At 42.7% G+C, this 11,431-nt stretch overlaps 2 protein-coding genes across 2 annotated transcripts in view; one reads left to right on the top strand and one right to left on the bottom strand.

Moving 5' to 3' along the window:
- On the top strand, positions 1–5,285 carry LOC139219220 (uncharacterized). Its single transcript, XM_070851026.1, has 6 exons — positions 1–440; positions 1,104–1,141; positions 1,400–1,465; positions 1,666–2,219; positions 5,021–5,147; positions 5,245–5,285. Exons 1-6 carry the CDS (start codon positions 1–3, stop codon positions 5,283–5,285), a joined length of 1,266 nt encoding a protein of 421 aa, XP_070707127.1.
- Positions 5,286–6,012: 727 nt separating this feature from the next.
- Positions 6,013–11,431, bottom strand: part of atp8b1 (ATPase phospholipid transporting 8B1) — a 32,292-nt gene continuing 26,873 nt past the window's right edge. Inside the window, exons 28-30 of the mRNA XM_070850025.1 lie at positions 10,029–10,167; positions 9,216–9,346; positions 6,013–7,644 (exon numbers count right to left, since the gene is read on the bottom strand). Coding sequence (XP_070706126.1) covers positions 7,408–7,644; positions 9,216–9,346; positions 10,029–10,167 — 507 coding nt within the window. The 3' untranslated portion in view covers positions 6,013–7,407. The remainder of the gene's footprint in view (positions 7,645–9,215; positions 9,347–10,028; positions 10,168–11,431) is intronic.

Raw genomic sequence — 11,431 nt, 5'->3', positions numbered from 1 at the left:
ATGGAAAACGAGCTTGTCTGGGAAGAGAGCAGCTCATTCAAAATCATCAATACTCCTGATTTCTTTGATGAAGAATCTCAGCACCCTGATCAGGACATTATTGACATCATGGCGGTGTCTCACCCTGGCCCTGATCTGCTCATACTGGCGATAGATTCAGAAAACACCCAGGAGGAACAAGTCGTGGCTCAAATCACTAAACTTCAGGATGCCTTTGGAGAAGAAGTCACAGCACACTTGGTCGTCATGTCACCAGACATCGAAAGCTCCCATTCCCTCATTCATCTGAAGGAAAAGTTCAACATCAAGTTGGCAATCGCCACTGAAGATCTGGTCAGCGGATGTAAGAGGTGGTGTCGTGGCCATCAGTCGTTCCAGTATGAATACAATAACTACAGTCAAAATGTTGTAAGAAGAAGAAGGACAGCCTTAGAGAAGAGGTAGAAACTTCACTACTCCATAACAGTTCTAACCATATACGTATGTATAGACTGGAGAAATCCCACCCTACTTTAGAGCTAGTTGTTGTTTCAGTACTGTCATCAAAGAGCAATGATTAAACCAAAAATTTGAAATATAAAAGTAAATACAAAAAAGAAATGATCAATGAAATATAACCTTTTTGATCTCCGCTTGTCTTTTAGCATTCCTGTTTTTATTTTATTTTAGTCATTGACTCCACCAATATGCATCATATCTGTCCAGTGCAGTCTTTGAGAGAATTTAACAAAATGGCTAAATGATCCTAACGCACCAAGGCCAAGGAAAGACAAGCGTGGAGAACTCAAACATTACTGCCATGGTCAACAGAATAAGGACAAAGGAACTAACCCCGAGGCAAAAAACATCACAGGGGCAAAACTTTGCATTAGTAGCACAATAGTTGCCAGTGGTGAAAAGATGTGGCAATGCACATTAACCGCTTCCACTTTATTGCCCAACAAAATTAAACCAGCTGGAAATATAGCTGCTTTCCAGAAAGGCCAATTTCAAAAATGTACTCTGAGAAATATGACCATAAACTAGCCCCGGAGCAGGATGGGACTTCTCTCCATAGCCACCATCTTGTGTGTGTTTTACAGAAATTGTTGTCTCCATTTCAGATGCAGCGTCCCTCCTCTGTGTCACCATGAGAGAGCAGGTAAGGTAAAAATGTCATCATGCTGAACGGGTAATCTGGTCTTTAATGCATTACATGGTTTGAAAATACTAGCCTGGTTTGAGACATCAGCTGGAAAGAATACTAAGCTATTTTTAATTGGTGAAATGTGGTCCATCGTTGTCAGTGGTCTCTGTCACTGACTCTTTTCATTAGTGTTTGGGTGGTTTAGCGTGTAATCAGGATCCCGTTTGCATCAGGGGCACGTCCAGTGGCATAATGTATGTTGCATCTTCACAGACGCTGCCCCCCTGGCTCCATCCACCTTCGCTGCACCTGCCAAAGCAGAGCTTGAATATCACATTGGTATGCTACCAGAGATGTAATATAACACATGCATCAAACTATAATAAATGAGTAACTGTGACACACTAAATGCACGTATCTGTTTTGCAGTATCCTCTTGCTAATAAAACACAATTCAGAGGCAAAACAATGCAAAGATATCTAAGACTATAAGATTATCTGTGCTGCCATCAAAGTACTGTACTTACTTTATCTTCCAGGGAACAGTGCCTGTGGAGTGCCTGATGACAGCATATTTAACATCGTTCTGCTGGGCCTAACTGGGACTGGAAAGAGTGCATCTGCAAACACCATCCTGGCTGCTGGAAACTCACATCTGGATCCAGTACAACCTTTTAAAACTGAGCCAAGCTCCATGCCGGTCACCACCCAGTGTGAGGTCAAGATGATAAAGAAAGGATTCGGGATTCAGGTGAGAGTGGTCGACACTCCGGACTTCTTTCATGAGCAACTTAAAAACACCCAGGCACACGTTGAGGAGTGTAAGAGATACTGTCAGCAAAGGAAATGTGTGATGTTACTTGTGCTACAACTGGGCCGGTTCGTGGATGAGGAGGAAGGAATATTAGAAAAGTTGGAGATGAAGCTCGGCGTGAAGATCAGGGACAGCACAATCGTCCTGCTGACCCACGGAGAGGACCTGGAAGGAAATCTGGAGCAGTATATTGACGTACGTGCTCCCCTCAAGAACCTTGTCAAATCATGCGGCGGCCGTTATCATCTATTTAGCAACAAGTCCAAGGATACTAAGCAAGTCATAGAACTCATCAAAAAAATTCCAAATTCTGAAGAAATTTTCCCAAAATGTAAAAAAAAGCCATTGCAGTGCTTTATATGTTAGCTTGGCTATATGTGCCGAGTACTCCACCAACATAGCGTTGCATTCCTATAACGTTGTCGCAGTCACAGAGGACTTTGTTTTAAAAAAAAGTATTAAAATCAATGCAGCAGAATCAGATATATCCCCTATTTATTTCATGCATTCTTCTTCTTTGTCCAAACATTGTGCCCCCATTACCCAAAATACAACTCAACAGCCAGCTGCTCTGTCAGAGACACAGGTGTAATATAATAGCAAGAGTGTGTAAGATGTCACATTTGCTCATGCATGTGCATGTTTGTCCTTCGGTGGGTGTACAACACAAACTGGGACCCATCTGTGGAAACACTGTTCCATAGCACTACATGTGGTCAAAGACTCTTTAATACATCCACGGGAAATGGTACTGAGGTGTAACTTTGGTGTGGTGTGACTTAAATCAGCATTGTTCAAAGGGTTCAAAGCAACAATAAAGTGAAAAGATATACTCCATGCTCCCCTCTTAATGTTGTGTCTCTATGTATTTTGTCATGGTCTTGTTAACCCTATCTCTAAGAGCCTGGTAAGACCAGAGAGCAGTACAATAACATTCATTTGAAGGGTCAGTACTTGAAGGGCTAGTTGGTGAGCTACTGTGGTTGGTAATCTATTGTCTGACATGCTACAGCTATGCACTGTCACTAGCCCACAAGAGTAGCTCACTGTGCTAGTTAGTGTATTAACTTCTATGTGACGACTGACTGCAGCCTCACTGCACAGCAGCCTTGTGAAAAACCAGATGGTGCCACACAACTGATGAGGAAGTGTTCTCCGTTTTGAGCTCTCCACTTCTCAAGTCAAACATCAGCATCATAATTCAGTGATGGTCAATGATGCACTGAATTATGATGCTGATCAGTTAACATTTATGTGAATTCACGATCGATTTCAGTGACTTGACTTCACCATCATTAATGCTGATCTGGCAGGGATATATTATCCCTATATTATATTATAATATAGTATGTAATAATATTATATAATAATATATAACGTAATAATGCAGATACTGATAAATAGATAATACAGATATATGTTGGGGTTTTTTTTCCATGACACCTGCCAGATTCCTTACGGCACTTTATAAGAAAGATTTCTTTTAGTTTGGGTTTGCAGGAAAGGATCCATCTATCCTCCATTTGAGGAAGTAAGAAGCCAAAAGAAACAGTAAGAAAGAAGAAGGAAGAAAGAAGAGACAGAGGAAGAAACTGAAATTCTAAAAATAAGATATTGAGAGTTTATAAAATATCAAATAAGTCTGGCCGGTGGTAGCATGTCTAACCTAGACCAGATCCATCCATCCATTGTCTATACCGCACAGGGGCTTCAGGGTTGTGGCACTTGGCAAGAGGTGGGGTCCAGCCTGGACTGGTCATCAGACAGTCACAAGGACAACACATGCAGACAAACAACCATTCACACTCATAGTCACAGTCACCAGTGAACCTGCATGTCTTTGGACTGTGAGAAGAAGCTGGAGCACCCAGAGAGAACCCATGCAAGCACGGGGAGAACATGAGAACTCCCCGTAGAAAGACCCCCTGGAACCACCATATGACTCAGTCTGTTCAGAGTCGTCAACAGCTGGTTTTTAAGTCAATATGTGATCAACAGTCTGTTTCATCTGACAGCTGTTTCACAATCACAACAACAAGAACACAAGAGTTGCTCAGCAAGATATTTCACATTGTTCAACCGTCAGCCTGGAATGTTATATTCATGATAACATGTCACCCTGTCTCCTCATAAGGACCTAGTTTAGCTAGTTCAGGGTGTGGCTTTACAGTATGTCCTCCATCTTGAGGTACTACCCACTGTCGTAGGAGCGTGATTAGCAGTGACCTCAAACTGTGAACTGTCAAACTGTTCACACTGCTTCTGTAGCTTCAATGGTTTTATCTCATTTTTTTAGAATTCTGTAATTCTGTCCTAAAAAACAGAGTTCCTCAGTCAGTGATGGGGTCCTACATGTGGTTATTGCACATGAGAGATTTCTGTATGTTTTGTTTTCTTCATGCCCTCTCTGTAATGGTTGGGGCTCAGCTGGAAAAACGTATTTCACATATTTCCGCTCACCAATGAGAGATTTTTAATCAAAGTGTGATGACAGTTGTACAATAGCTCAGCAAGCCGTTTAGCTAGTTAAAAGCTGTTTGTATGAACTCCCCCACAGACTATGGCCCCCGCTTCAGGGCATTAAAACTAGATGGCGCCACACAGCTGATGAGATAGCATCCTCCGCTTTGAACTCTCTCTTTGAACTTGTCAGCGGAAGTTTCCTTTCATCAACTGCATATCATCATCATCAGAGAAGATACGACAGTTGAGACATGTCATGTTCATGTCATAACGGCCAGTATGACTGGGCCCTAACACTGCATGGTAGGAGCCCCTTTCTTGGACAGTGTGTTGATCTGTGCTAGCAGGGAGGTGGAGGTATCACCTGCTTCAATGGAGACACACAAAATCAATCTGAAAAGAGTCCTTCATTCTCAAAAGAGAGGCATTTAAAAGAAGGGAGGGCAACTTATTTTAAAGGGACTTTTTATTATTTTGGTTGAAATTCTCATGACAATAGCAAACAATGAATGAAATAGTTTGTCCCAAAAATAAATAAATAAATATGGTGTCTAATACTTCCTGCAGTCATTTCATTTGCATGTATGTTTGCTTCTGTGTACTGCATGACTTTACAGAAGTCTGCCAGGACCCAGGATTGCCACAGGCAGGAGAACCAGAAGCAGATTAGAAGGCTCCAGGAGCTGGTTAAAAAACAGGCACAGCAGGCTGAGGACCTCAAGAGACAAACTGACCTCCTGTCGCGTAAAGGAGCCCACGTCCCGATTCCGCCTTGCGCGGGCAGGATTCCCCTTACCCTGGACCAAATGCTGCCTGGTTTCGTCCCCCGCCTCTTGCACAGGTCTGACTGCCCCTCCTCCAGGAACAGAGGCCTCCTGCTAAGGTCAAACTTCGTCATGTCCTGGATCCTGGTCCTCTCTCTCTCTCTGTCCAACCTCCACCCAACACGGATCCTGACAGAAAGCCCCCCCCCCCCCCCTCTGAGCCTGGTTCTGTTTGAGGTTTCACCTTGCTCATGTGGGGATTCTTGAATCCTTAAATTTGAATTCCTGAATCGTTGGGTCTCTCTCTTAAAGAGTTTGTTTTGATGTCCATGGATGGATGGAATTTTTCTGTCATGTTTGGGTATTAGTACTGGGAGTCTGTGACTACAGCATCATTAAATAAACAGATGCCAGGATTTAGTGAAACAAATTTATTTCAGAAAAGGACATCATCTTGCTGGGGGTGACATTTACAATGATGACTTACATGTGGGGTGTTGTGTTCTAAGACCTTTTTTTAAACCCAATTTAGCAGCAACATCTTTTCTGAGCTGTGGCTCAGGTAAAGTGTGTTGTCCATCAGTTGGGAGATCAGGGGTTCAATCCCTAGTTCCTCTAAGTCAGCATGTTGAGGTGTCCTTGGGCACATGGGATGTTTGGCTCATTTTGTTAAATGAAAAATGCCTGTGGAAAATTTGGGGAACTACTGAAACCCAGGTACTTTTTAAATTTTCTTTATATAGTCATTGGACTGTTAAAGGAATATCTTTAATAATAATTAGAATTACCACATTCAAGAGAGAGGCATGACTCACCACAAAAAATTAACTCTTGTTTCAGATTGCTAAATGCGCCCTTGGCTTTTATTAACAACCAAATGATAAAAATACCATCATATGACAGACCAAACAGTTGCTGGTACAATCAACAGCAGTCCTACTGCCTCCATTCATTCAGTAATAAAAATGCATCATCTGCATACAGTAACACTAGCCTGAAGGGTATACAGTAACAGTCATAACAGGAATGTGTCAGTTTTGGCTTAGCATTGTATTGCAGATCCTAAATCTGATTATAGAATTAGAAAAGCACAAAAATCTTTGGGTTCATTGTAAACAACAATTGACAGACAAACACACACACACACACACAGCGAGAAAATCCTCAATATTATTATTAGTAGTATTATTTTAACCACTGAAGGAACATTTGATTTAACTTGATAGGTAAAAAAAAAAAAGAAAGACAAGAACAAACTACTAAGGCATAGTCAAATGAAGACGAGACCTCATTGTTCATTCTTTCACCATTAAAAGATAGGGAGCACCCATCTATAAGGACACTTGAGACACTTGTTACAGCAGAGGAGAAAAGAGTACTATTAACAATTTCCTTTTAAATTAAGAGACTTTATAACATCTGACCACCTTGCATAGCCTGGCATAGTAGCATCTCACCACTATTCAGAATAAAATATCAAAAGAGGATACTTTGACATTTTAGTTTTAGCCCATTGTTTTAATGTGAAGAAAATATTTTTGCATTTCAATGAACGGAAATTAAATAAAAACTAGAAGATGCTGTGGTCTGATTTCATGTAGCTAAAAGACAAAGAGACTGGAATATATATTCTTTCACATTAATAAATCATATGCATACTAAGTGCACTGCAAACATTGGGTTAAAACTGTGAATGTCAAAAAAGTATCATATTAAACAAGGTATGGCTCCATAACCAGCCACAGAAGTGGTGAGCAGGGACACTAAAAATAAGGCTTTTATTTTAAAAATCCTGAGTCAAACAACATTGTCAGTCGCAGAGTGGCTTCATGACCTAAAACCCCGGTAACGGCGGTCATCTATTCTGTGAGCTTTTCTTGCCATTTGCATTTGATAAAGAGTCTGTGCACAGAGGAAGAGCTGGAGACAGTGAAGTAAGAATCAGACTGGAGCAAAAACAGATTCAGTAGTGTGTCAATTAACTTTCTGCTAATCATTAACACACTGATGGTAAAAGCTTGATAAACTTGATTTCTAAAAGTTGAGTGACTTTAGGAGCACTTCTTTTCTTTCACCACCTTTCAATACGACAATGGAGAAGGTGGCCTAAAACTCCAGCCAAGTTGTTGATTCTGTGCAGAGCATCCAGTGTTGACTATTCCAGCAGCTACTCCACAGATAGCAATGAAGATAAACCAGGCACTTTCCCAAACAGCCCCTCTGGCTACAGCTCAGCCCCATCAGATGTTTTCGGCCTCTCTCTGGGGAACCTCCCTGATGCTGTCCTGGGGTCCGCCACGGGCAGGAGGGCGACGCCGAATGCTCCGCCCAGAAGCGATGAGGTCAGCGTAGCCGCGGGAGTGAGAGAAGGCATAGGCGGAGCGGCGAGAGCGCCGGCCACGCTGGAAGGTTGTCGGCTTTTTCTTCCTCTCCTCTTCTTCCATCTCCATCTCGTGCTTCTTCCTGTTCCTCTGGACCTAGGGGAAGATGGGAAATAAACAGGTAACATTAGAGAAACATTGCAGTGTCATTTGTTCACCTTATGGGAAAGGAGGTGGTACAGGGTTAGTTCTATGTTAGCCTATTACAGTTCACGGCTATTTCATTTCGAACTTGGTTGATTCAATTCTGATACTTTTATAAAATGTAAGATTGGAGTTATTGTAAAACCCCCGTTCTGTCGGTGGGGGTTCCCCTCAGGAGAGTGACGTCACACACACGTCGGTGTACACCGATGCCTCTCTCTTCGGATGGGGAGGAACAGGTCAGTCTCATGCAGTGGGAGGAAAGTGGCCTGAGCCTCTGTCTCTCTACATAAACTGCCTGGAGCTTCTCACCGTGCTGAAAGTGCTTAAACACTTTGCCCCGCTGTTGCGAGACAATCACGTTGTGGTGAGAGCAGACAACAAAACAGCCGCGGCCTACATAAATCAGCAGGGCGGTGTTCGTTCAGCTCGGCTGCTGGAAATAGCCAGGGACCTTCTGCTGTGGTCCCATATGAATCTGCGCTCCATCAGAGTGGTCTAAATCCCAGGCGAACAGAACCGAGCCGCGGATCTAATGTCACACGGAGGTCGCTCCCAGAACAAGTGGAGACTGAATCCCACTCTTATTAAAGCATTACGGCGCAGGTTCGGGAGAGCAGAGGTAGATCTGTTCCTCTTCATGCTTTCCCCTCGGTTCCCCTCATAGCGCCATAGGAGGTCACCACCTCAGCTCAGCTGAGTGAGTTATTCTGCCCTCCCTTCCCTGCTCTGCTCTCTGTCTTTTAGTTACAGTGCATAACTATCGTCCCTGCCCTCTCACAGCAGCAGATACGTTGCAGGAACGGAGTATGTGTCTTTCTCACCCTGCCCATCCAAACGGCGAGACCATGGTGATCTGGTGTGTGTCAGTGCTTATTGACTGGGCATTGACCACATCCGCCCTCATTCCAATGCGACTTAAAGGCCAAAGCCTATATGAAATAGAACGTTGGTTGCCTTTTGTAACCCCAGATTCTATGAATATAGGTGTAGCCCTTTAAGCTGTGAGCCCCACTGGCTCCATCTACGTCAGCTGAAGAAAAACCTGGCTTATTTGGGAGGAGATATCAGGTCACGCAGGTATTATATACACCACACATGTGGTCCTGTTTGAGGCCCGTGCATGGCACATGGGCACGAGAGAAATCTTCAGGACTGCGCATGTGCGAGGGGATAAATCCAATAGCGACAGCTCTTAAAGGGCTAGCCTACACTCATAGGGGTTACAAAAGATAACGTTCTCAATGCAATGTTTTCTCAAACTTTCCTTAAGATGAATGTGAATTTGTTAGACAATAACAGTGTTAGGCTAATATTCACACCGTAACCAAAAGTAAAAAATTAGACACACATTAAGTTATTATGGTCATTATTGTTCCGATCCCTTGTGTAAAGAATATAAAAATACAGTAATTCACATTTTAAAAAGCCACAGCTACAATTTCTGGACATTGTTTCCCATATAGGAGATTATTCAGGCAGGCCCAGTAACACATTGGTAGCTTGACTACCAGAGGTCTCACCTTGTCTCCTACAGAGGGCCAGATGGTTTTATGGAGGAACTGGATGCAGATGACAGGCAGCAGGCTGATTGCCACTGTGAGGATGATGGTTAACCACAGGTAGGGCTGACGCAGAGCGTTCGAAGCTGCACCTACACGTCATAAGAGCAGAGATCTATCACAAGAGAACGTTTTTATGCTTGGCTGAGGTGAAAAAGTTGGTGCATCGGTGAGAGCAAAGTCTATCAAAAGGCCGATGGAAACAAACCTGGCAAATCATGATCATAAAATACATGAAGCGACAAAAAATGGCAGCAGACGCAAACATCTGTGTGGTGCAGTGCGGGGACTGCAACCTATGTTAAATTACTACATGAAACAAACCAATGCCATATTTTGAAATTCTCTTTCAACCCTTTTAATTATGTTGTGTTGTTGCAGTCCTGCTTGTCCTGAACAACTTACTCCCAATATTCACATAACAGTAGCTGACAGAAAAATGCATACATTTGCATTTTTCTAAAACAGTCCTGAATGAGGCTTTTTCCAAACATAACAGCTAACCTGTATCCTCTGAAAATAATGCAGTTGGCTTATAATAAGCAACATTCATTCCTCACACTTGTGTGCTGCTGTGTTTTTAGTTTTGGAGAGGTGTTTGTGTATGGGAACACTGATGTTTTCAAGGAAAAAATGTACAGTGAGAAAAAAAAAAAAAAAAAAGTACAGCTTTGTTCTTCTCTGCAGCTTTTGAAGCAAGTCCAGCTGATAAAGGTTTGGAATAAAGACTACAAGGACAAATGTCACACTGTGGTGCATGGGTGGCTGACTGACCAGTAAAGGTGAACACTGAGGGGAAGATGACGTGAATTCCAGCACTGTGGATGTCAAACATGATGCCAAAGTAGACTGCTATGCTGCCTAGAACCGCAAAGCAGTTGACGAAGGTCCAGTAGGACGTATCCAGAGAGATCTGACAAACAAGAGGTGGAGGAGATAACAAAGGTCAGCAGGTCATTCATGTAAAAGTTTCCTTCTCAGGTAGCTTCAGGGTTGGCATTACTCCACAATGACATGTATTCTGGATTTCTGATTCAGTGCTTCAAATATGAATTTAGAACAAACCTGAGAATTATACAGTTACAATCAGAAATATTCAACCCCTCACCTCAAAAGTCATTATAGTGATGTGGATGAAAGATAATGACAATGAAAAAAAAAAAAACCTCATTAAACAAAAAGTATTTACTGATACATATTTGAGCTCTTTTGACAACAGAAGTTGGCTTAACTTTGAATGTGCAGTATTATTCAGCCCCCAGCTTCAGTACTTAGTTAGAAGTTATAAAAGCTAAAGGATGCTCTACAAACATTTTTGGTAAGTGCTGACAAGCTTCTTACAACTCTCAATCGGAATCTTTGCCCATTCTTCACCTGCAAAAGCCTCTAGCTCGGTGATGTTTGATGGCTTCTGTGTGCAACTGCCTTCTTTAAATCCCACCAAAGATTTCCAATCGGATTTAAACCTGGTGAATGAGAAGGCCACTGCAGGATGTTCCAGGATCTTTTTCTCAACCAAGCTTTGGTTGACTTGGAGGTGTGCTTGGGATCAATGTCTTGCTGGAAAGTCCAATCACCAAGATTTAATTTGTCAACAGAAGGCATCACGTTCCTCTTTAAAATGGCCTGGTATTTCTGGGAATCCAGTTCCTGGATTGCTAGTTCCTGCCGCAGAAAAACAGCCCCACATCATCAATGACCCACCTCCATGCTTGACTGTGGGGATGGTATTCTTCTGGTCATAAGCCTGGCCTTTCACATGCCAGACATACCGCTGGTCCATATGTTGATGTTCCTTGTGGTCAAGAGTGGAGTGCGTCTTGGAGTCCTGCCATGAAGTCCTTGTTTATTCAGTGCACGTCTTACAGTTGCCACTGAAGCACTAGTACCAGCCTTCACCACGTCATCCTGTAGGGGTCTTGCAGTCACACGGGGGGTTTTCTTAGTTGTCCTGACTAAGTTGCTAAGGGCCCTTGATGAAATTTTGGGCTTTCTTCCACGGCCATAAGTTTTAAACTTATAATGCTCCCAATGGTGTCTCTTGGAATGTTACATTTTTTGGAAATCTTATACCCAAGGCCCTTCAGGTGTGATGAAATAATCTCTTAGCTTTTGTGGAAGCTCCTTTGTCTTTCCCATGATTGCAACTCACCTTGGATACCTTCATGGGTGGGGTT

Source organism: Pempheris klunzingeri, chromosome 19, assembly GCF_042242105.1.
Source record: "Pempheris klunzingeri isolate RE-2024b chromosome 19, fPemKlu1.hap1, whole genome shotgun sequence".
NCBI lineage: Eukaryota > Metazoa > Chordata > Actinopteri > Acropomatiformes > Pempheridae > Pempheris > Pempheris klunzingeri.
Note: the sequence above shows the minus strand (reverse complement) of the source record. Positions and strands in the feature narration are given on the sequence as shown.

Coding starts and splice junctions, on each gene's coding strand:
- LOC139219220 (XM_070851026.1), top strand. CDS start 1: ATGGAAAACGAGCTTGTCTGGGAAGAGAGCAGCTCATTCAAAATCATC. Junction 1,142..1,399: donor GTGTCACCATGAGAGAGCAG/GTAAGGTAAAAA, acceptor GCATCTTCACAG/ACGCTGCCCCCCTGGCTCCA. Junction 2,220..5,020: donor AGTCCAAGGATACTAAGCAA/GTCATAGAACTC, acceptor ATGACTTTACAG/AAGTCTGCCAGGACCCAGGA.